The 26396-nt window shown below is 43.4% G+C and overlaps 1 protein-coding gene across 2 annotated transcripts in view; it reads left to right on the top strand.

Annotated features, from left to right (window-relative positions):
• erbin (erbb2 interacting protein) overlaps window positions 1–26396 on the top strand; it is a 328567-nt gene that overhangs the window by 161106 nt on the left and 141065 nt on the right. For both annotated transcript variants that reach the window (XM_038805630.1, XM_038805631.1), the window contains exon 5: window positions 6475–6564. In XM_038805630.1, the coding sequence (XP_038661558.1) occupies window positions 6475–6564 (90 nt within the window). The remainder of the gene's footprint in view (window positions 1–6474; window positions 6565–26396) is intronic.

Raw genomic sequence — 26396 nt, 5'->3', positions numbered from 1 at the left:
GATGAAGACCGACATATCAATTGCCTTTATTGCCGCTTGCTGCACCTGCATGCTTACATTCAACGACTGGTGTATGAGGGCACCCAGGTCTCGTCGCACATTCCTCTCTTTCGATCTACAGCCGTTCAGATAATCTGCCTTCCTGTTTTTGCTACCAAAGTGGATAACCTCACATTATCCATATTATACTGCAGTTGCCTTGCATTTCCCTATTCACTCAACTTGTCCAAATCACACTGAAGCATCTCTGCATCCTCCTCACAGCTCACCTTCCGACCCAGCTTTGTGTCCTGTACAAATCTGGAGACATTACATTTAATTCCTTCATGTAAATCATTAAATATATTCTGAATAGCTGGGGTCCCGCACCGATCCCTGGGGTACGCCATTAGTCACTGCCTGTTATTTACTTGGAAAAAGACCCTTTTATTCCTACACTTTGTTTCCTGTGTGCCAACCAGTTTTTGATCTACCTCGATACACTGCCCCCAATTCCATGTGCTTTAATTTTACGTGGTAATCTCCTCTGTGGGTTTTTATTGAAAGCCTTCTGAAAGTCCAAATAAACCGCAACCACTGGTTCCTCCTTATCTACTCTACTAGTTACATAGAACATAGAACAGTACAGCACAGAACAGGACCTTCGGCCCTCAATGTTGTGTCGAGCCATGATCACCCTACTCAAACCCACCTATCCACCCTATACCCGTAACCAACAACCCCCCCCCCCTTAACCTTACTTTTATTAGGACACTACGGGCAATTTAGCATGGCCAATCCACCTAACCCGCACATCTTTGGACTGTGGGAGGAAACCGGAGCACCCGGAGGAAACCCACGCACACAGGGGGAGGACGTGCAGACTCCACACAGACAGTGACTCAGCCGGGAATCGAACCTGGGACCCTGGAGCTGTGAAGCATTTATGCTAACCACCATGCTACCCTGCTAGGCACATAGCAAAGAATTCCAGTATATATGTCGAACGTGATTTTTCTTTTGTAATTCCTTGCTGACTCTCTCTGACTCTGCCACTGTTTTCCAAGTGTTCTGCAGTTAAATCTTTTATAATGGACTCTAGAATTTTCCTACAAATGCTGATTTCCTTCAGTTTCTCCCTCGCTGAACCCTGTGTTCCCCAACATTTCTTTTTTTTAAATTATAGAGTACCCAATTATTTTTTTCCAATTAAGGGGCAATTTAGCATCTCCAATCCACCTAGCCTGCACATCTTTGGATTGTGGGGCGAAACCCACGCAAACACTGGGAGATTGTGCAAACTCCACACGGGCAGTGACCCAGAGCCGAGATCGAACCCTGGGACCTCGGCCCAATGAGGCAGCAGTCCTAACCACTGCATCACCGTGCTGCCCCATTCCCCAACATTTTTTTCATCCTCCTTTGTGAACGCCAAAGCTGATTTATGTATTTAGTTGGTCAGCCATTTCTTTGTTGCCCATTATGAATTCCCCTCTTTCTGACTGTAAGGGACCTACATTTATCTTCACCAATTTTTCTCTTCACATATCTACAGAAGCATGCCATCGTAGTCTACTTTCCTCCTCTTAATCAATCCCTTGGTCCACCTTTTGCTGAATTCTAAAGTTCCCAATCCTCAGGTCTGTTGTTTTTTTCTGGCCAATTTGTATGACTCTTCCTTGGATCTAATACTATCTGTAATTTCCCTTGGAAACCATGGTTTGGCCACTTTTCCTGTTTTACCTTTGTGCCAGACCGGAATAAACAATTGTTGCAGTTCACCCATGTGCTCTTTGAATGTTTGCCATTGCCTATCCACTGTCATCCCAGGCCATCATTGCCAACACACACGTCATATCATCATAGTTTCCCTTATTTAGATTCAGGACCCTAGTCTCAGAATCAACTATGTCACTCTCTGAATCATATTATGGTCGCTCATCCTCAAGGGGCCTTGTACAACTAGATTGCCAATTATCTCTTTCTCATTACACAATACTCAGTCTCTAGGATGGCCTGTTCTCCAGTTGGTTCCTAAGCAACCTGGTCCAGAAAACTCCAGAAATTCCTCCTCTATGGTATTGTTACTAATTTTATTTGCCCAATCTATATGCAGATTGAAGTCACCCATAATGACAAATGTTACTTCATTACAGGTGTTTCTAATTTCCTGTACAGTTTGGGGGTCTATATACAACCCTTGTGAGAGTTCTTTGCCCGTTAGTGTTTCTCAGCTCCACCAACATAGATTCCACAATGTAGGGGCTAATATCTTTCCTTTCTATTGTGTTAATTTCCTCTTTAACCAGCAATGCAACTCTACCGCCTTTTCTTTTAGCTCTGTCCTTCCGAAATGCTGGTTAACTCTGGATGTTTAGTTCCCATCCCTGGTAACCCTACAGCCATCTCTCCATAATCCTGACTATTTCATACCCGTTTACATCTATTTGCACGATTAATTCATCCACTTTACTGAAAAGGCTTGCGCGTTAATGCATAAAGCCTTGAGGCTTATCTTTTTAACATTACTTGTCCTGTTCCCACTCTTTTTCACTTGAGGCCCTGTTTTATTTTGGATTTTGATTTCTCAGTCTATCACTTTTCTTATTCCTACTACTGTCCCATTCCCCTTCTCTTTTAGCTTAACCCTCCCCAACCACTAGCAAATACTCCCCTTACGACATCAGTCCTGGTCTGGCCCAGGTATAACCCATCCAGATTGTACTGGTGTCCCCCCCCCACTTCAGTTACTTCACCAATGACCTTCCCTCCATCACAAGATGTAGGGATGTGCAATCATCAATGAACAATGTTCAGCACCAGAATACTGGGAGAAATCCTCTGAGTAGTGTTTTAGAAACTGTTTAGAGGAGAAAAGTTTAGAGGCGATTCAGTGGAGGTTTCTAATATTATGTAAGATTTTGACAGGTTTAATGGATAAAGGCTATTTTTCTGGTTGGAGAACCAGTGACTGAGGACCTCATACTTTATCATGTTAAGTTATTGAGAATTGTTTTCATGGAGAATAGTTGTGTTGTGGCAGAGGGGCTGGTTCATACAGAAACCATCGCATTTTTATCAGCTAATTGAAGAAATATTTGAGACATAGGAAAATACAGGATGGTCAGGAAGAGGACTAGACCGTGTAATTAGATTTAAATTATTGAAGATGAGTCAGTGACTGTATTCTACACTACAGGAGTCCATCCAAGTATTGTGCCCATACTAGTATACTTTTGGATGAGAAAATGGCATTCAGCTTATCCAGTCGGCTACCTTATTTTAAAGCCTAGCCTTGCCATTATTGTTCTTCGGAAGGTCGTGCTTGATCCAACTCTTTCCCTGTGCTTCAAATGAACCAAAATCCACTTCAGTTGGTCTAAATTGAGTCCATAACTCAATGATTCAGGTGATCGTTTCCTGAATGGATGGTCTTAATGGGGGAAAGCGGTGTTTGAAAAATCTTTTTTGGTCGGGATTCTGGTCTGGAGAAGTAATGTCCGTTTTGGCACGTGCAATTGAAGCAAGAATATGTTGTTTTTTTTTAAAGAGTACCCAATTTTTTTCCCAATTAAGGGGCAATTTGGTGTGGCCAACCTACCTACCCTGCACATCTTTTTGGGTTGTGGTTGTGAGACCCATACAGACATGGGGAGAATCCGCAAACTCTACATAGACAGTGACCCGGAGCTCGGGATCGAATCCCGGCCCTCGGCTCCATGAGGCAGCAGTGCTAACCACTGTGCCACCGTGCTGCCCCCAAAGCACGAACAGGTTTTGATGTAATCTGTGACACTGCATCTTGGCTTTGTAATCTCTTGAGTTCTGTGTTTTGTTTATTTTCCAATGACGCTGCAGGTTTGGGAGATTGAGTTTTCATACTTCTCCCATGTGCACTGGGTGTACTCCCGGATTGATTTTTTTCACACTAAATAAGCCGCTGTTGGCCGGGCTGGCTGACTGAGAATATTCAGCCATTGTGGTTTCAGACCACGCACCACACCGAGGAAGGGTGGGAGGGGATGCAATGCGGCAGTTTCTGGACGAGCTAGTTTCCCAAAGTAGAGCAGGGGCTGGCTCAGGGACTGGGGGCCTAAATTGGGTTGAATAAGGCAATGGAGAGTATGGGGGCAATGCAGGCAGGGTAGGCCCCATGGCCAGACGGGTTCATGGTGGAGCTCTATAAAAAGTTTGAGGTGGACTCTTGGGCCACTGCTGGTGAGGGTGTAAAATGAAGCGAGAGAGAGGGGAAACTCTTCCCCCCCCCCCCCCCCCCCCCCCCCCCCATTTCCCTGTTGTTGGTGAATATGCAGGGGCTGCTTAATGTAATCACAATACCTTTGGAAGGGCAGGAGGTGACGGTAGTGGTGGCGACAGCTGCTGAGAAGGCCTTTGGGTGAAGCTGGAGGGTCTAGGGTGGTTCAGGTTATGGCAGGGGTTTGGGGGCTGGGTCCGGGTGTTGTGTAAGGCATTGGTCGCGAGTGTGCGAATTAAGCGAGTAAGTTTGGGATACTTTGGGCTGCATTGTGGGGCGAGGCAGGGGTGCCCACTCTCCCAAATGCTCTTTGCCTTGGCAATAGAGCCACTGGCAATGACTCTCAGGGTGTCAAGGAACTGGAGAGGGATTGAGCGGGGGTACATTGAGCACAGGGTCTCATTGCATGCGGACGACCTGTTGCTGTATATTTCAGACCCATTGGGCAGTATCGGAGGCATCATGGGGATTTTAGAGCAATGTTTATGATTTTCAGGATGCAAGTTGAATATGGGGAAGAGTGAGGTGTTCCTGATTGAGACTAGAGGGTAGGAAAGGAGAGTAGGGGAGTTGCCGCTCCGGGTGGGAGGGCGGGTTTTAGATGCTTGGATATCCAGGTGGAGCGGGGCTGGGCGTAGTTGCACAAGTTGAGCCTGGCTTGGCTGGTGGAGCAGATGAAAGCGGATTTCAAGAGGTGGGTTGTGCTGGCGCTGTCGCTGGCAGGGCGGATGCCGACAGTAAAAATGATGGTGCGGCTGTTTGTGTTCAAGAACCTCCAAATCTTTGTCCCCCAAGTCGTTTTTTAAAAAGGTCAATGCGCTGATCTCTGGATTTGTGTGGTGGGGAAGACTCTGCAGGATAGGAGCGCTTTCTTTGAGTAGGGGAGGGTGGCTGGCGCTGCCGAATATGATTTACTACTGGGCAGTGAATATTGCTATGGTTAGGAAATGGGCAGTGGCGTGGAGGTGTCAGATGTAGGCGGCACCGTGCAGGGGAACATGTTTAAGGGCTTTGTTTTTGGCACCTCTACGGTTCTCACCAGCTAGGTACTCCGTGAGCCCAGTGGTGGTGTCACCCCTAAAGGTGTGGAGGCAGCGCCTGGTGCTGGAGCATGCCTCGGTGTGGGCACTGATCTGTTATAATCATAGGTTTGCGCTCGCAAGGCTGGATGTGAGATTCCGGGGGTGGCGGCAGGCTGGGATTGAGTGATTTGTCGATCTGTCTATAGGGGGCAAATTTGTGAAGGTGGAGGACCTGAGGAAGAGGACGGGTTGTCCAGCTGAACGGCTTTAGGTACCTGTAGGTTCAAGACTTTGTAAGGAGAGATTTTACTTGGGTGGCGGGACTCAGAGCCCCCGAAAGCAGTGTGAATGAGTGACCTGGCTGAGGTTGGAGAAGGTCGGGTTCATCGTGAGGGGGTCGGTGGATGGGTTCATCCAGAGGTGGACATTGTTTATTAATTTCTTTAAGGAGATTTGAGGGGGTTAGCGAGGTGGGTTGGTGAGGGGGGGGGGGGGTGGGGGGAGTAATTGGGTTAAAATGGAGAATGCAGGGTGTGAGAAGGAGTGGTATTAGGGGAGTGGGTGTTGGTTGTTTATAGAGTTGTTTGCTTGTTCTCCTGCTTTCGTTTGTTGATATAAAAATACCTTGAATAAAATATATTTTTTAAAAGAAGCAAACTATTGCAGAAGCTGGAATCTGAAACAGAAAATAATGGACAGTCTCAGCAGGTCTGACAACATCTATGGGAAGAGAAGGGAGGTAACCTTTCAAGTCTGGATGACAACTTTGACAAAGAGTCATCCAGACTCCATCTTAGCTCCCTTCTCTCCCCACAGATGCTGTCAGACCTGCTGAGATTGTCCAATACTTTCTGTGTTTCTGCAGGAATCATTTTTGTTCCTTTTGTCTGAAATTTGTTTCCTCTGCTTTTGGGAATTATTTACTGCACCAAGTAATGACATACTCAAGTCTTGGTACTCTTCTGGGTAAGGTTCTGCCCAGTTTTAGTTAAGATTTCAAGCAGGATTAAATAAATTGGGGTGTTATTGCAATCTAATACGGTTATCCCAAGGCAGACATTGGGTCCAAAGAAAGCGTAGCTGAGTTATTTTCCCTTATCCTGTATTCCTTTGTAAAAAAAAAATGTTCACTTAAATATCATATTGACACCTTAAATTCCTACTGGAACCCATTCAGAAAATTTGAACAGTTTTACATTTACTTCTCTTCCCTTCTAGGCTTCCTGATGGCTTCACACAGTTGCTGAACCTGACTCAACTTTACCTAAATGATGCCTTTTTGGAGTTTTTGCCAGCAAACTTTGGAAGGTAAGCAAGCTGTTTTACTCCCAAATACATAATGTCTCGAGCAGTGCAGACACTTCTGGATTAACTGATTACTACAAAACCATTGAAGCTTCTGTTTTTGAATTGTGTTTGCTCATTATTGTATAATATATTCCTGTCGAACTCTTCTCTGCTCTTGCATTCTTTACTTTTCTTCTCTTTTTCCGAAATTATCACTTGGCGTCCTCTGTCAACAAAATAGTGAATTCTCTTCTGGGTCTTCGAGAGGCTGATGGAGGTGTTCACGAATAACCTAGTTGATTCCGTCCATTTTTCCCTTGTAAGATAATGATGTAGCATCTTCACGTGCATGTTTACTAGTTGATCGTTTGACTTCGGAAAAGCACAGATTTCTAATGGAATCAAAATATTTGTATTCCTACAAGGAATCCATCACACTCTCTCAATGTGAAAATAGGAAAAAAACTGCAACATGAAAGGGATACAAAATGGGGGGAGCGGGAGGGGAAACCCCCTCCCGTGGTGTGTTTTGTGGAGGCGGAGGATCTTCTAGTCCCGCTAAACTTGATGGCCATTTTTGCTGCTCGCAGACCATGCCGCTGAGGAACCCATCGCACAAGGTCGCCTTGGGCAGGACTGGAAGTTCCCACCAGCAGGAAGGGCTGGAAAATCCCATCCTCAGTGTTGGGTCCAGAAAGCTGTGAATTGTCTAATCGGGAGATGAGGTGCTATTGTTTCTCAAGATTGAGCTGAGCTTCACTGGAACAGTGCAACAGGCGAAGGGAGATCACTTTGCGAGAACAAGTTGGAGAATTACATTTTCTTACTCTGCCAGAATTTCCTTTAACCCTGTAAGGCCAGTGATTCAGACGTACCACTTGTGTCATTCATTCTCTGCCGCCCTATCACAGACCTTTTGTTTGTTCTCTTTTCCCCGCCCACCTCTTCATCAAAGCTAATTACATCTCGTAACTTTTCTCAATTCTGATGACAGGTCGTTGTCATTGAAGCATTATTCTGTTTCTGTCGCTCTCCATAGTTGCTTCCTGACGTGTTGAGTGTTTTTTTATTTCCGAGTTCCAGCATGCTCAGTATTCTGCTGTTCATCGAGCAATAAAAGTTCTTGTTTGACCAGGTTGTCCGTTTTTCAATAATGAGTCAAATGTCCAATTTAGATTTAATGTTGGTACCTTGTTACTTGTTGCGAAATGATGCAACAAAGCATCTCTCAACTTGCAACTAATTCTTGTGGCAGGGTTTAAAAATGCAATGCTTCTGTTGTTGTTGTATTCCCAAATAGTTGCTTTTGGTGATGGTTCTGCCCAGGTAAGCTTAGTTAGGGTCCATGCAATATCACTTACAACAATAATACATATAACGTGAGGATCACCACACCTCAGGCAAGGGGCAAGATTAAGAAGGTGAGGTCTTCATGATTAACCTTGTCCGGTACAGGAATTGAACCCGCGCTGCTGGCCTTGTTCTGCATCACAAACCAGCTGTCTAGCCCACTGAGTTAAACCGGTCCCCATTATATTGTGTATAAAGTTGAAGTATATAAGATCCCCTAGGTGGAAAGGATGTCTCCTGTTCCGGGTGAATCCAAAACTAGGAGACACTGTTTTAAGATTAGGGGGTGCCTTTTTCGGACAGATGAGGAGGAATTTCTTCTGTGGGTTGTGCAACTTTGCAACTCAAAGAGAGCAGTGGGGGTCATTGAATATTTTAAGGCAGAGGTAGATACGTTCTTATGAGACAAGGGAATCACCGGTTTTCAGAGGTAGATGAGAATGTGGAATTAGAAATGTAAACCGATCAGCCATGGATGTATAGAATGGCGGAGCTGGCTCGAGGGGCAGAATGGCTCACTTCTGCTCCAATTTCCTATGTTCATGTATGCTTTGCAATGTGGTGTAAAGCTGATCTATTCACATTGCTATGAAGGTTGCGCTGCTAGGTTAGATAATCAAGATAAGATCACACCAGGCTATATGTTATTTTTACATTCTTGAGTATCTAGAAAAATCTCTTTATGTGTGTTTTGTTTGGTGGATTTTGTGTGAAGTTGTTCACATAGCAGGGCAAGTAAGGTTCATTAGGCTGATTCCTGAGAAGACTCATGAGGAAAGGTTGAGCAGGTTGGGCCTATATTCATTGGAGTTTAGGAGAATGAGAGATGATCTTATTGAAACACACATGAGGGAGCTTGATATGGCAGATGCTGGAAGGATGTTTCCCCTTGTCGAAGAATCTCAAACTAGGGGGTACAGTTTCAAAACATGGGGCCTCCATTTAAGACCGAGATGGGGAGGAATCGCTTGTTCAAACGTCATTAATCTTTGGAATTTTCTACTCCGAAATGAAGGGGACACTGGACCATTGAATGTATTCAAGACTGCATTAGACCAATCTCCCAGGTTGTCAAAAGTTATGGGGTGCAGGCAGGAATGTAGAGTTAAGGCTCTCAACTAGATTATCCATGATCTTATTGAATGGTGGAACTGACTCGATGGACCAAATAGCCTACTGCTCTTTCTTATGTTCTTATGTAAGATAGATGCAGGTAAAATACCACAGTGGTTTTTGTAGAACACAGATAAAATGTATCTAATACTATTTTAAATAAAACTTCAACTTCAAATGATGATGGCATATTTTAGCAATATGTTGCAGGAGCTGCTGTCCACATCCCCTCTAAACTGGTGTTTACTTCCTGTAATGGAATATATGAATAAAATCACATCTGTAAGCTATTCTGTCTGGGATTGAACATTTCCAGAGAAACAATGAATGGCAAATGATCCGAGAAATGTAATGTCAATAAAATCTTAGACTGGTGAAGTATTATTGAATACTTTGTTTGAATGCTCAGGCAAAACTTCAGCTGTTTAAGTATGTCAGATGAAACTCTAAAAGCAGTTAGGAAGTTGGTCGAATGTTGTTTTTACATGATCTACTTAAAAGAAATGAGAATTCTCATTGAATATTTAGGCGTATTTTACTTTTTCAAAAAAATAAATTTAAAGTGCCCAATTTTTTTTTCCAATTAAGTTGCAATTTAGCATGACCAATCCACCTACCCTGCACGCCTTTGGGTTGTGGAGGTGAGACCCACGCAGACACGGGGAGAATGTGCAAACTCCACACACACCGTGACCTGGAGCCGGATCGAACCTGGGTCCTCAGTGACGTGTGGCAACAGTGCTAACCACTGTGCCACTGTACCGCCCTAGGTGTATTTTACTTTTACCTGTATAATTGACCTGGAATGATCCACCTTCACCTGATGAGATGTTCAGATGGCAGTCAGCATTTACTGTTCAATGTTGAGTTTTAAGTGGAAATGAGTTTTAGTTCACAAATTACGCATATTTATAAGGCCATGCATCATTATATTATCCAGTATAATTATGACTGGCAGAGAGGCTTTTACTTCTGTACTGGTATTCAACACAAATTCTTGTAATTTGAAATGTTTATAGTATAAAGGTCATCTTCCAGTTTCTGATTAAACCTAATTGATTATGAAACAAGGGTACAGTGTGTCAGTGAATCTCTTCCCTTCAAATTGACAAATAAATGAATCATAAACCACAGCAACATTTTATATTAAAATGTTATAGGGATTCTGGATTTTTTTTTTAAGACCAGATGCTATCAATCAGGTGTTTCCTTTGTTATATGGAGTACTTTTCCAGCACAGATTAATGTCCCCTTCCTAGGTTACCACCTCACAGCCATTGCTGTGTTGTGCACATTTATCCTCTACAAGATGTAGTTAATGTTTTTTTTGAGGGGGTGTGCTTGCTACACCTTTGTCAGTTTCTCGGGCAATTCTTTTCCCAGCTAAGAAGATCAATATATTTTATTTCATTAACTTTGTCTCCAGTTTCTGCCACTCCTTCACCTTCATATTGGACATCTCTGACTCCTCTCTCTCCATTTCTGGGGAAAGACTATTAACTATTATAAGCCCACTGACCCCCACATCTATCTTGCTGTGGCGCTTCACCACCTGTTTCCTATAAGGACGCTATTCTTCCAGTTAATCCATCTTAATTGCATCAATTCTGACATTGCTGCTATCTATGCCAGTGCTCCCCTTAGGTCTTCCTTCTTCCTTAACTGAAGATTGTTCGCTACTACGTTTGGCAGGGCCCTTCTCCATCCTCTTTCCCATACTTATTCCCTCATCCCAAGAGCCAGAAATAGTGGTCCCTGTGTTCTCCCTTTCTTCCCCAGTAGCCTCTATATCCAGTCGATGATCTTCTGCCACATCCACCACCTCAGGCACTAAGTCACCACCAAACACACCTACTTGCCTCCCCCTCCCTTTCCTCCTTTGAACATTCTGAAGGGACTGTTCCATCTGCAATGCCCCTGTCCCCCCTGCCAGTACCCCAACACCCCATTCTCTTCCCGTTGCACCTTGCCGTGTTAGCACTTGCTGCCTCACAGCATGACGGATGCAGGTTCAATTCCCACCTCGGGTGACTATGTCGAGTGACTTTCCCCATGTCGAGTGACTTTCCTCCGGGTACTTTGGTTTCCTCCCACAGTCCAAGATGTGCAGGTTAGGTAGATTGGCCATGATCAATCAATGGGGTGAGGGCGGGGGAGTGGGCCTAGCTCTTTTGGAGGGTCAATGCAGGCTCGATGGCCTGAATGGTCTCCTTCTGCCCTGTTGGGATTTTATGGATTAAAGAGTATGCCTCACCTGCCTGTTCACCCACTTCTTTCCAAGGAAAACAGCGATATATTTGTGCTGTTTCCAATTTAGTGCATTGTCTCCGCTGCTCAAAATGTGGCCTCTGCACTGCGGAGACCAAACACGGTGATTGCGTTGCTGATCACCTATATTCACTTCTCAAGTGTGATCCTGAGCTTCCGCTCACTTGCCATTTGAATTCTCCACCTCACTCTGTGCTCGGCTTCTTACTCTGTTCCAGTGAATCTCTACAGAAGCTGAAGGAACAGCACCTTGTCTTTTGATTCGGCATTTTACTGCCTTCCAGAATCAACGTTGGTCTGAATTTTGCTGTGGTTTAGTTGGTGAAAATGTCAGCATTTGTCATCATTGCTCCACCGAAACGGACATGCAGTGACTATCGGGTAGAAATTGTTGTCACTTAGTCTATGCTGCTCCATCGGGTGTGCCACAGAAATTCACAAGTGCAATCTTCATTACAAACGTGAATTGACAAAAACGTCCACCTCTAGCCTCGCTGCAAGAATCTTGCAAAATGTTACACTGGCTAAATATTTTTTGCATTCAAAGGAGGTAGACGTGCATCGCTGGCTAGACCAGGATTTATTGCCCATCCCATCCCTATGTGCAATTGAGTTTTTAATGGTGGACTAGCTTCATAATTACTGCAAAATTGTCTCATTGTCACTGAAAAACAAATTTGTTTTTTTTTTGAGAAATAGTTTCACATCATCAAAAACTCTATCTTTATTTTAGCTTCTATCTTGAAACAATCTGAAGTGTGTGTGCGTACTCAAGCTTTTAATTTTTTCCTGAAAGGAATTTTAATGGAGCAACATATATGCTTGTCAAATCTGGCTGTTGAATTTACTGCACAAGAGGGATGTGAAATTGTTCGATTATCTTTACCTTTACTGTTGCTTCAAATTAGATTTGTTTTTTCTTTATTGGTAGGAGGAGATCCTGGTTACACTCCTCCATCAATCACTCTGTGAATTACGTTCCGTAACTACCACTTCATGCTATTGTTTGGATCTTAAATTGGGTTAAGGTATCCCTTTCTCCAGGGGCTTTCTACCAATATACTGTACCGTGAAAACTCCGCGTACACAGTTAAAAGAAAAAGATTATACCTGAATTTTCAGCTTTAATTGAATCTTTGCAGGAGGAGGAGCCTTTTGGATTTGATTCGACTATCAAAATGTATTTTGGAAAGGAACTGGAAAATGTCCTTTTAAATAGAAAGTCATGATATTTGTGATAATACTTTGCTTGACTTTTCTTGACCTTTCAGCTTGGGTCATGGGACTCTTGCAGTCCATTGTTCTTTTAAAATTTGTCTCCCTCATCTGACTAGTGACTGGCTCCTTCCAAAAGTGCAATGTTCCGTCTGCACATTAACTGAATTTCCCTTTCTTTTTAGAAGACAAAAGGTCAGTCTCCAGTAACCAAATTCTCTAACTGTGATTAACTACGATTTCCGTGAAATCACTGCAAGAGGGGTGGTATGCAACAACATTCGAGGGAATAAAAGGGTTTAAGAGAAGCTATAATAAGAGCCAATTTGTCACTGAGAAGTACAGCGGACCATTAAAATTCTCTGAGACTTTTCTGTGTCTGCGTGATTGCAACAAAAGCACACAGACACTCTGTCTTTAGCAGACTAGAAGAGGAGACTGTTATTCACACTGCATATGGCAACTTTTACAAAACAAAATTGGGTCTTTTGTTGCCGCCAGCTGTATGGAGATCAGGTCAGATATTGAGTACCATCTAAAATGCGGCAACCACATGTCTGCAGATGACAGCGATTTTTTTTTTTGTGTTGAAGTACCTCGTCGCCAAGGTTGAAGTAGAATTGCACGTTGTTTATGTAAACTGACAGACAAAAACTGTTAACTTTTATGAAAGTAATAATTTTCGTTGGATTGCAATATCCAGTTCTCATTTATACATGTCTGGAGAAAGATAGTGGAAGCAGGACTGTGCAGTTTAAAATGACGTGTATCTATAGGTTTTTGAGTTACTTAACTAGTCGGACGTAAGCTTGCTGAATCCTGTATCCTGCTATAACTGAATTAAAGCCTTTTTCATCGCAAATGCTTTTGTATTTAATTCTAAATCCCAATTTGCTTGGGGCTGGGTAAGTAATTGGACATGGGTGGAAAATGATTATACCTATTAGAGGAGCTTTATGAATGTGTGTTAGGGTGGGAGAAAAGGGGTTGAAGCTGAGTGGGATGTTTCAAGGATTAGTCATGGGATCATCATTGTTTTTAATTTACATCAATGATGTGGCTTCGGAATCTCAACGTGATTGATGATATATTTTGTGCGAAGCAAATGGGAATAGTGGTTTCAGAGTAAGTATCTCAAACCTCAAATTAGACAAGTTTGGACAGATTATGGTGGACTAAATTTAATGAATAAAAAAAAATTATCTGAGCATTGCAAACCGAACTGAAAGCTTGCAGTCATTGACAAACAACTCATTTGTGACCTTTTGATAGAAGGAAGCAACTGAAGACAGCTAGCCCTATGACATTGCCCTAAGGGATTGCATTCATGTCCTGGGATGGAGATGATTGATCACACACAACTGTCTTCCTTTGTATCACACATGACTTTTGAAAATTATTTTCTGTAATGTGGGTGTCATTGGTAAGGCCAGTATCTGTTGCCATCCCAAATTGTTGCTGGACTAGTAATCCAGAGATCAAGGGTAACGATCTGAGGACCCGGGTTAGAATCCCACCATGGCAGGCAGTAGAATTTTCAGAGCTCAGTAAAATACTCTGAGGTAAAAGTCTAATGATAACATGAAACAACACATGACTACTTGTGTGCCAAACAGCAGAAGCAGCAAGTAATAAGAGCTAAGCGATTCCACAATGAATACATCAGATCTAAGCTCTGCAGTCCTGCCACATCCAGACGTGAAAGATGGTGGACAATTAACCAATTCACTGGAGGTGGAGGCTCCACAAATATTCCTACCTTCAATGATTGAGGATCCCAGCACATCTGTGCAAAAGACAAAGCTGAAGCATTCACAACAATCGCCCCTTGACATTCAGTGGCAAACATTGCTGAGTCCTCCACAATCAACACCCTGGGAGTTACCATTGATCAGAAACTGATCTGGACTAGCCATATTAATACTGTGGCTACCAGAGGAGGTCAAAGGCCAGGAATCCTAAGTCGAGTAACTCGCCCCCCAAATCCTGCCCACCATCTACAAGCCACAGTCAGGAGTGTAATAGAATACTCTCCACTTTCCTGGATGAGTTCAGCCCCAATGACACTCAAGACATTCCCACTGCAAAGCAGCCTACTCGATTGCTCCCCCTTCCACAAACGTTCACTCCCTCCAGCACCAATGAACAATGGCAGCCATGTGTACCATTTCCAAGTTGCACACCAAGGTTCCTGAGGCAGCACCTGCCACGACCTCATGAACACACTTCTTCGTGTGCTGTTCCTCGAGGTTGAGGATGACTTGCTTCCACTCTGGGGAGATGGGTTCTGTGACGGCTGAATAGTCCAGACTCAGCCACAGATTTGGCAGGTGGTGTTTGGTAAGGTGATTGGGTGGGATGCTTTGGACTCAGCGCACTCTTTCTGCTTGGCTCCTGCATGCTCCACACTGTGACGCTCAAAGTGATTGGCACCTTCGCAGATGCTGCTTCTCCAGTTTGTGCATTCTAAGGCAAGTGATGCTCATTTGTCAATGGGATGTTACATTTATTTAGAGTGTCCTTGTAGCGCTTCCTCTGCCCTCTTGTGATCATTTGCCATTGCGGAGCTTGGCATAGAGCACTTGTTTTGTGAGTCTTGTGTTGGGCTTGTGGACAATGTGGCCCACCCATCGCAGCTGATCGAACATGACCTGGGCCTCCATACCGGAGATATTGGCCTGGGAGAGGACGCTCACATTGGTATGGTGGTGAATTTGCAGGATATTGCGGGGGTAGTGTTGGTGATAACACTCCAGGGATTTGAGGTGTCTGTTGTACATTGTCCATTTTCTGATGCATACAGGTGGGTGGGGGATCACGGCTGCTCTGTAGACTATAAGTGTGGTGCTGGATCCGATATCCCGGTCTTCGAATGCTCTGTTCCTCGGGTGTCTGAGACTGCACGGCTGCATTGGAGTCTATGCTGGATTTCATCGTCAGTGTCTGCTCGCATTGAGACGAGTCTCCTGAGGTATGGGAAACGATTCACATTGTTCAGGGACTCGCAGTGAATCTTGATGGTTTGGGGGCAGGTAGCGAACCTATGTTTTCTGGATGTTTAGTCTGAGGCCCATTCTGATATACCTCCATTGAATGCTTCGACAATGGTTTGTAGCTTGGCCTCTGTGAATCTGCGTACTGCAGCTCAATGACAGAAGTCAAGGTGGGTCTGTCTTGGTTCTGTCCAGGAGAACAGTTTGCCGTTTGTCCGGTCCACTCCAGCGGGGAGTTTCAGGGTGGTGGAATGGAGCGTTTCTGTGATGAAGATGGAGACGAGCGATAGTGCACTGACACAGCCCTGCTTGACCCCAGTTTGCACACGTATTGGGTCTGTGATGGTTCCATTGGTGAGGATCATGGCTTGCATATCTTCATGGAGCAGGCGGAAAAGGGTCACGAATTTCTGCGGGCAGCTGAATTTGAAGAGGATACTGCACAGACCAGAGTTGATAGAGTCTATGGCGTTTGTGAGATCAAAAAAGGTACAGAGATTGACGCTGCTTCCTGCACTTTTTCTGGACTTGCCGTGCGCTGAAGATCTTGTCCATTGAGCCTCTTGATGGGCGGAAGCTGCACTCGGACTCGGGAGGAGCTCTTCAGCCACTGGGAGGATGCAGTTGAGGATTCTTGCGATGACCTTTCCCGTGTTACCCCTTTCAGAAATAAGTTATTAAAAGGGCGGCAGCTGGTTAATTCGAACTGAGAAGATTATGTCTTCACTGAAACTGTATTTTTCTTTTCCCAAATGTGGATGAATAACCCATGTGTGGTCTTTATCTGCTGTGTTTAGCTCAGTTATATAATATTGGATGTTGTTCAGGAAACAGTGTGGCTTAAACTTCAGGAACTGTAAGTAGTTTGCGCCAAAGGCGTAACGTCATGTAATAGCCATCGTGTGTATAGCCATCAGTGTAGTTAAGTGTACTGTTGTCGCATTTGTTTTCTTTTAAGTTAAGAAATATTCTTTTGTAATGATCACAAAACCACTGGACTATTCCTCCCTGGTTTGTGTATCTTTTCTCACAGCATACCAAGTTGAAAATATGCACCACTGAGAACCGATGTTCCAAATGACCCCTCTGGGTTTTGGGATGCCCTCGCTTTTTAACATCAGTGGGGTTCTTAACCGGTTTCTTCAATGACCTGAGTTGCATAACCAAATGCTGCTCCGATCTCACCGTCAACTCATCCCATGAATTCAAATTGTGCCCACTCTAATGAGGTCAGAAATTGAGCAGAACCCATGTTGAGCATCAATGAGCAATTAAGTGTTGCTTGTTAGCATTGTTGTTGGATGATCGGATGGGTAGAATTTGTTATACTTGTGCATCAACAGGATCTACCTGAACAATTTTCCACATTTCTCATGTAGATATCAGTTCTGCAGCTGTACTGGTGGAATAGCTTTGTTAGAGGTATGGCTCATTCTCAGTTACAACATTGTGGCCGGGATGCAGTGGCCTGCACCTATACCTGTATGCCATGAACCAAGCCGCAGCTTGACATTGTATTTAGTTGTAGAGCTTTAACCTGATCCGATTGGGGATTTGTAACATGCTACTTTCTATGCTTAGAAATGACACTGTGAAGATGGGACTCTAGTCTCCACAGGATCTATACAATGGCCAATACTGTCATGGGTGGATCCACCCGTGAAATGAAGATTGTTGGGGATGAGGTCAAGTAGGTTCTCCTCTCAGCATTGGTGGTAATCACCAACTAGCAATCCCAGTTTGGCAGCTATGCACCAGAAGGCTCAGCCAGCTCAGTCAGTATTGTACTGCAGGAGTTGCCCTTGATCTCTAATTCGAGGACACAGTAACTTCATTTTAGTGTTAATGTTAGCCTACTTGTGACAATAAAGATGATGATTATTATTATTATTCTGTGCTCATGCAACGGTCAAGGGGGAAGAGGATGGTGGAATATTGAAATGTTGAATAATACTCCATTGTGGGGAGCCAGTGGTGTAGTGGTAATGCTATTCGACTTGTGATCCAGAGGCTCAGGCTGATACTCCGAGGGACACTGGTTAAATCTCACCATGGCTGATGGTGGAATTTAAATTTAATTAATTAGTAAAAATCTGGAATTAAAGTCTAGGTTCAGTAGTGGTGCCATGGATCCATTTTAATTTTTTTTAACAGATTGTTCTCTCATGTCCTTGAGGGAAGGAAATCTGCCGTCATTTCCTGGTCTGGCCTACATTTGATTCCAGCACCACAACTATGTGGTTGGCACTTCTGAAATGGCCGAGCAAATCATTCAGCTCTAAAGGCCAGCCTTGCCATCAACACGCACATCCTATGAAAATAAAAAGAAGCTGTGGAGGGGAGGAGGTAGATGGTAATTAGCATATTTCCTCATTCAAGTTTGTCCTGAAGTCATGAAAATTAAGGAAGTTGAGAATCAATGTTGAGGACTCGAAAGGGTCTCTTCCTGTATATCGCTGCTCATCGACCTCCTGAAGGAGTTGTCCTGCTGATGTGAAATGGTGTAGCCAGGGATGACGATGGGGAGAGGAGCCGGAACGTTGGTTAATTCTGATGCAAGTGTGATCGTTATGTGGAACCATTCTCCCAAACTTTGGAATCGGTCATAATGGTGCCTTTTGCCGTGCACTGATTTGATACCTAGGTCGAAGCCGAGTACTCCACCTTCTTTTGCTCTTGTCTTCTGCAGCAGTTTTATGCACGTGGCTGACTTGTTCGTCCACTTTAAGAGTGCAGTTAATAGATCAGCCCTGCTGTTGTGGGGCTGGATTTGCAGGGATGGCAGCTTGGTTTTCATCACAATCCCACATGGTCACTCATTGGCATCAACATTTTATTTCCAAATTGCTTTTTTCTGAATGAAAACATTTATTCAAACCATCATGGTGGAATTTGAACTTGTGTTCTCTGAATTGTCAGTCTGTTATATTGAAAAGGGACAGATTTCTTGTCTCTTAATATGTGTTTGAATCCATCTCTCAGTTCAAGGAAGAAAGCATGTGAGTGAATGGTACTGTGATTCAAAACCAATTGGTCAGAGATGTGTAGCAATGTGTCGAGAGGGGATTTGGGGTGTGTGCAAATATTTACAAATTACCTCAAAGTGGTGTATGGACAGTCTTAAACTTTTAATACATTTAGAGTACCCAATTTTATTTTTCCAATTAAGGGGCACTTTAGCGCGGCCAATCTACCTACCCTGCATGTCTTTGGGTTGTGGGGGTGAGACCCACGCAGCCACTGGGAGAATGTGCGACTTCCACACGGACAGTGGGCCGGGATCGAACCTGGGTCCTCAGCGCCGCGAGGCAGCCATGCTAACCATTGTCCCGCCGTGTTAACAGCGCGTCACCCAGCCACCCATGGACTATCTTAAACAAGTGGTGCCTAGGTTGCTTAATGTAGTTTCACATGAAGAGCCCCCCTTCCCCACTCTCCCGCAACTACAGGTCAAATAGTTGAATAATGAGTACTTATGCTTTTGAGGCATTTGTCCAACAAAGTTAACTTATGAATTTGCATGTGGATTGGTACAGAGTTGGACTCTGAGCATTTAAAAAAAAATCTACAATATGTTGTCTTTTATATGTTCCACATGAGATGATAAATATACATTTGATAACTCTGTAACAGTTCAGCACAAGTTTTAACTCGTATTGGAGTACATGTCCTAAGAAAGAGTTAGCCCCGAGACCTTTTATTTACAGTGATACACAGCTGTGGCATTCGCTCTCGACTACAAAAGTGCTAAAAATAGAACATTTCAGAGGCTGCTTGCACAGCACATACTTGCAGAGTTTATTTGCTTACATGGACTTGATAATAGCAGTTAATCCATGCTCCATCAATATATTACTGTAAGTGCGTAGTTTAATTTGCGCTACTTTATTGGCTTTTATAGCTTTATAACTCATATCATCATATATTTGCGCTTATGCAAGTATTCATTATTTTGAATGAAGTATTGCATGTCTCTGATTCTGAGGCAGGAGGATCCCTGTGTAAGTTGTTGGAGGGTTGTTGATTTTCTATATTGAACATATCTAAACTGGGTAAGTTGGACTTCACCCCATGTAAGTGTTAAATGGTAGGGAAAATAACTCCTTCATTTATTACTAAGTTTCAAAATGGTCAATTTTTCACATTCTTAAACTTCTTGAATGGGAGAGCAGGGTTTGAGGTGTTTTGGCATCTGGGATGTTGAAGTACATCCACGTTGACTTTTCAGTCAGCTTTGAAATTCTTTGTTTTCAATATCGTTTTAGATTTGCAAGCGGCTATTGAATAGTGAGCTGTCAGCTATACACATTTGAAACTAGTGTATTATTCCTTGTGTCTGAATAAAGCTCATAGTCTTACAGTTGAAGTAGATGCTTTATTTCTGAGTTTGTTCTCTCTCCAGCGCTTAGCCTATGTTACATCTGAGCTACCTGTCTGTGCCCTGCTCACCAGCTGCCGTTCCTGTGAAGAGAGAGAGTACTTCCTGTTTGTCTATGTATATATACATCTCTGGTGCTCCCTCTTGTGGTTACTTAGTTGTAATGTATTTACCTTAACCCCTTGTGTATATACAGTGATGCATATCACTACACCCCCCTTTTTTCTTTTTACATATTTTCTGTACTTTAGAACATAGAACAGTACAGCACAGAACAGGCCCTTCGGCCCTCAATGTTGTGCCGAGCCATGATCACCCCACTCAAACCCACGTATCCACCCTATACCCGTAACCCAACAACCCCCCCCTTAACCTTACTTTTATTAGGACACTACGGGCAATTTAGCATGGCCAATCCACCTAACCCGCACATCTTTGGACTGTGGGAGGAAACCGGAGCACCCGGAGGAAACCCACGCACACAGGGGGAGGACGTGCAGACTCCACACAGACAGTGACCCAGCCGGGAATCGAACCTGGGACCCTGGAGCTGTGAAGCATTTATGCTAACCACCATGCTACCCTGCTGCCCCTTTGGTAAAGAAAATTGTATAACACGGGTAGATAAATGATATGTACAAGTTGTGATGATATTGATGATCATACAATGCCAATTAATATTTGAGTCCAATCATAATTTTAAAAACTTGAGTCTAAACTTTATGAATTTGTTCGGTTGAGTTGCTTTCTTCTTCTGTTGTTGAAATGTTGATGTTGTCATTTCTTTGTGAACATCATCAGTGTTCTTGTGTTTAAGTAACCAAGAATTCGTCATGAGGTGTTTGAATCTTCGAATCACTTTGTTGTCTGATTTCGACTTTTTTTTGTTATGCTTGTGGTAGGGATTCTGTATGGCAGCTTTGTTGTCTGACCTGGACTTTCTTCTGTGCTTGCGGTATTGATGCTGTATGTCATCTGCCTTGAAAGCTGGTTTGCTTGTTTGTTTGTAGTGGAGCAAATGTAAATTTGTGAGATTCGTTGTCGTGCCATGGTATGTTTGCACTGTTGCCATTGTTTTGAGCTGTGCTATTACATTGTCCTTCATGTGCAGAACATAGAACATTACAGCGCAGTACAGGCCCTTCGGCCCTCGATGTTGCACTGACCTGTTAAAGCCCATCTACACTATTCCCTTATCGTCCATATGTCTATCCAATGACCATTTGAATGCCGTTAGTGTTGGCGAGTCCACTACTGTTGCAGGCAGGGCATTCCACGCCCTTACTACTCTCAGAGTAAAGAACCTACCTCTGACATCTGTCCTATATCTATCTCCCCTCAATTTAAAGCTATGTCCCCTCGTGCTAGACATCACCATCCAAGGAAAAAGGCTCTCACTGTCCACCCTATCTAATCCTCTGATCATCTTGTATGCAGAGTTGTACCATGTCGTACAAGTTGTTGTTTCATTGTTGTTGTTCTTGTTGTTTTTGTCGTGCTTGTTGTTGCTGTTGTTGCCTTTGTTATGCTTCTTATTGTTTTTGTTGTTGTTCTTGTTGTTTTTGTTGTCGTGCTTGTAGTTTTGTTGTTCTTGTGCTTCTTGTTGTTTTTGTTTTTGCTGTTGTTGTTCTTGTTGTGCTTCTTGTTGTTTTTGTTGTTGCTGTTGTTGTTTCTATTGTGCTTGTGGTTTTTGTTCTTGTTGCGCTCAATCACTGTTCCGTGTGGATAATTCGAGTCATTCTCAAAGTTATTTGTGTCAATGTCCTTTGTGGTATCTGATGTTTCATTGAGTGTTTCTTCTTGAGCATTGTGTGAATGATCTGATGTTTTATTGATCTTGGTGACATCGGTCATTTGTGGTTGATGTGATTCCTCTTTGATTTCTTGGTGCTCCTCTTCTGGAGTCATTTCTGGTTCACTTGTATCATCATTGATTTCTTGGTGCTCCTCTTTTGGAGTCATTCCAAGTTCGCTTGAATCATCTTTGGTTTCTTGATGCTCCTCTTCTGGAGTCAAAATCTTCAAGATTTCATTTTCTTGTGGATAGGTTAGAGTAGATGAGGTTTTAATTGACGTGGTCTCACTGGACTCGAGAGGAGTTTCACTTTGATTGTTGAGTGCTTCTGTACATATGAGCTGCGATCTGTCAGTCTCACTGTGATCTTGCACATCTTGTATGGGCATGCGCAAATTGCTTTTCCTTTACTGTGCGCCTTTTCATAAACTGCGCATGCACGGCTGGTGCATGCGCAGATCCCTCTTCGAACTGTCCGCTATTTTTGTTCGACTGCACATGTGCTCCTTGTGCATGTGCAGATTGGTCTGCGTCCAAAACTTTTTTCAATTGCGCATGCGCAGCTGTCGTTTCCTGCGCATGCGCAGACCCAGATTTGCGTCTTTGGTTCCCCGGGCTGTTTAAAATGTGCTCAGATGCCATTTTAACTTCTTCAGACCCGTGAAAATAACTTTTTGCTGTTTTTTCTTGTTAAAAAGTTATTTTTTCTTGCGATCTGCACTTGTCAATCGCGATTTCCAGCATTAACCCTTTCTGTTTTGTTTGAGTTTTGCAACACTCATTCCCTGTGCAATTTGGTCTCTGAGCATTGAATGTCTTAAAGCAGCATTGTTACTGGTGTTACAGTGATCTTTAAATTTTTGAAGTATACTAATTTGGTGTTGTCTTCACCTTTCAAGTAATTAAAGCAGTTATAGATTTCTCTAGCTTCATGTCCTGCTAGGAGAAGTGCTATTTTCATTTCTTCTGAGGCAGCGCTCAACTCATTAGCTACGATATACAGTTCGAACGTTTGTTTAAAGATTTTCCACCTATGGCTTAAATTACCGGTTGTTTTCAGCTGCGGTGGAGTTCCGAGTTGCATCGACTCAGCGAATGCTCCCCACGTCCGAGTTTTCTTATGTTTTTGATCGTGCTTTGTCTGCATCTTGTGTAACTTTTCTAGTAAGCGTTCTGAAGTCACCCCACGCCTGGTACCATGTATTATTCCTTGTGTCTGAATAAAGCTCATAGTCTTTCAGTTGAATTAGATGCTTTATTTCTATGAGTTCGTTCTCTCTCCAGCGCTTAGACTATGTTACATCAGAGCTGCCTGTCTGTGTCCTGCTCACCAGCGAAAGTTCCTGTGAAGAGAGAGAGTACTTCCTGTTTGTCTATGTATATATACATCTCTGGTGCCCCCTCTACTGGTTACTTAGTTGTAGTGTATTTACCTTAACAACTTGTGTATATACAGTGATGCATATCACTACAACTAGTAAATTGTGCAGTAACAACAAAAGATGTTGTAAAGTGTATGCTCTGCCAGAGCTATACTAAATTCCAAGTGTTTCTCCTTGCATTGAAAATCTGAGTGCCAGTATTTTGGATTGTGTTCTGTAAAACCATATGCAAATGGTACTTTGGAGACGGGTCACGGAAAATAGATTCTAAACTTAACTTTGTTTGTATTGGATCTTTGTTGGTCTGGCAAAATAAAAATGTGCTCATATAATTCGCATGGAATTTTCAATTCATTTTCCATTTCTACCCCTGAATTAGCCTTGGGTTTTGATGTGGTTGTGCCTCCCAGGAGTCTATATGGCATCTGGGATAAATAACCCCATGTGTCGCGCATAAAGCATCATAACACCATGGCTTGATGAGCCAAATGGTCTGTTTTTTTCTGATATTTGCAGTTATTCATTAAAGGTGTTCAGCAACTGAAAACAGGACTTTGCTCTAGAAATACTACATTTCATCCTCATTTCAGACACGCGCAAGCATTTGAGTTAGGTGTAGGCCATTTGGCCTTGGAGCCTGCTCTGCCATGTGATAAGTTCATGGCTGATTGGATTGTGGTCTCAACTCTACTTTTCTGTCTACCCCTAGTTAATAGTTAATGACGTCAAACATTCAATAACTAAATTAGTATCCAGAAATCTATTGATTTCTGTCTTGAACATGCTCGATAATTGAGCTTCCACAGCCCTCTGAGTAAGTGAATTCCAAAGATTCACCACCTTCTGATTGAAGAAATTATTCCTCATCACACTTTTGAATGGCCTACCCCTTATATTAAGCCTTTTCCCTCTGGCTCCAGACTGAACAGTCAGGGGAAACATCCTATCCACATCTACTGTTACAATCCGAGTTGGTGGGGCAGCACGGTAGCATAGTGGTTAGCACCGTTCCTTCACAGCTCCAAGGTCGATTCCCAGCTGGGTCACTGTGCGGAGTCTGCACGTTCTCCCTGTGTCTGTATGGGTTTTCTCCGGGTGCTCCAGTTTCCTCTCTCAGTCCAAAGATGTGTGGGTTAGGTGGATTGGCCATGCTAAATTATCCTTGGTGTCCAAAACAAAAAGGTTAAGTGGGGGTTACTGCGTTATGGGGATAGGGTAGATACGTGGGCTTGAGTAGGGTGCTCTTTGTAAGGGCCGGGGCAGACTCGATGGGCTGAATGGCCTCCTTCTGCACTGTAAATTCTATGATGTTAAAGCTGGACGGGAAGATTCTAGAATGGAACCCTGGCTCAAAAGACTAACTTTTAATGTTTAAAAATCCAACGTGGAGGAAGAGTCACAGGACCGCTAAATAGTTTAAACAACAAGAAAAAGACATTTATTAAACATGGAAAAAATTGATTATTATTCCTTTACTCCCCCCCCCCCCCCCTTAAAAACACACACAGTTTTAAAAGGGTGATAAAGCACATTTAAAGCTACAATGGTCTCATTGACACACACAAAAATCTGGAATTAAAAGTAGAACGATGAAAATAAAACCATTATCAATCGGTGTTAAAAACCCATCTGCTTCACTCATGTCCTTTATGGAAGGACATGTCATCTTGCCTGGTCTGGTCTACGTGTGACTCCAGACCCACAGCGATGTGGTTGACTCTTCACTGCCCCCTCAAGGGTAATTAGGGATGGGTAATAAATGCTGGCACGGCCTGCGTCACCCACGTCCCATAAATGAATTAAAAAAACACAGTCCCTTTGATGCAGTCAAGGTGACTGTAGTCAAATACCCACTCCTTTCGGAAACCCCAAGTGAATGTCTGTGGATGTTTTCAGGATTCTTTTGTCTTAAAAGGTTTCCACTGTTATGCAAACTCTGATATCCATCTTATACTGTTTTCCTGATTTAATTTAAAATTGGTTTTGCGGACTGCAGTAAGACACTCCAAACTTTAGGATGACTTTAGAAACTTTTGGTCTTCTTACCGGCCGAAGCCTTCTCAGCTTTGTCTTTGCTGCCCATGAACATTTCTGTTCTATTTCCAGGTTTCAGGAGCCAACTGTCCTTTGGTTTCTCCGGAGCTTGCTTTCTTGCACATTACTCCATTGTACAACTTCCCATGCCTCAAGCAGAGATGAGAGATGTTTCCACTCCGGCTGTCTATCTGCAACTGCCCTGACTTCCAGTTAAAGAACAAACAAAGATGGCCTCCTGTTGCTAAGAAACACTCCTGCTGCTACTATTTATTTATTTTTCACACTATGACCCTCTACAAGCACAATAAAATCAAAGTTGGATCTTTTAAAAAAAATACATGGAGTACCTGATCATTTTTTTTTCCAATTAAGGGGCAATTTAGCGTGACCAACCCATCTAGCCTGCCCATCTTTTGGGTTATGAAGGGTGAGGCCCACGCAGACATGGCGAGTATGTGGAAATTCCACAGAGTGTGACCCGGATCCTCAACGCTGCGATGCAGCAGTGCTAACCACTGCGTCACCGCGCCGGCGAGGGCAGCATGTTAGCACAATGGTTAACACAGTTGCTTCACAGCTCCAGGGTCGCAGGTTCGATTCCCGGCTTGGGTCAATGTCTGTGCAGGTTAGGTGAATTGGCCTTGTTAAATTGCCCTTGGTGTCCAAAAAGATTAGGTGGGGTTACTGGGTTATGGGGATTGGGTGAAGACATGGGCTTAAGTAGAGTGCTCTTTCCAAGACCCGGTGCAGACTCGATGGGCCTCCTTCTGCACTGTAAATTCTATGATGTCAAAGTTGGAACTTAACTAACCACACACATACAAAACACCTTTATCCATCATGAATCTAACTATCGTTTTTACTCTTCCAGGCACAGAAACATAAACTCACTTAAAACTATACCTTATTTCTTTCTTTTAAATAAATTTAGAGTACCCAATTATTCTTTTCCACTTGAGAGACAATTTAGCGTGGCCAATCCACCTAACCTGCACATCTTTGGGTTGTGGGGATGAACCCACACGGAGGATGTGCGAACTCCACACGGATAGAGACCCAGGGCCGGGATCGTATCCGGATCCTCAGCACCTTAGGCAGAAGTGCTAACAACTGTGCCACTGTGCCGCCCACTATACCTTATTTCTAATGTTTACTACTACAGATTTCAATCCTGTAAATCTATTTAGCCCATCACGCCCTATAAGAACTTTGTAAGTTCCCATTGGATCACCTTTCGTTCTTTGAAACTCTAGAGAATGCCGGTCCAGTTTCCTCAATCCCTCCTCCTAGACAATTCTGCCATCCGAGGGATTAGTCAGGTT

This window comes from Scyliorhinus canicula, chromosome 8 (assembly GCF_902713615.1).
Source record: "Scyliorhinus canicula chromosome 8, sScyCan1.1, whole genome shotgun sequence".
NCBI classification, from domain to species: domain Eukaryota; kingdom Metazoa; phylum Chordata; class Chondrichthyes; order Carcharhiniformes; family Scyliorhinidae; genus Scyliorhinus; species Scyliorhinus canicula.
Note: the sequence above shows the minus strand (reverse complement) of the source record. Positions and strands in the feature narration are given on the sequence as shown.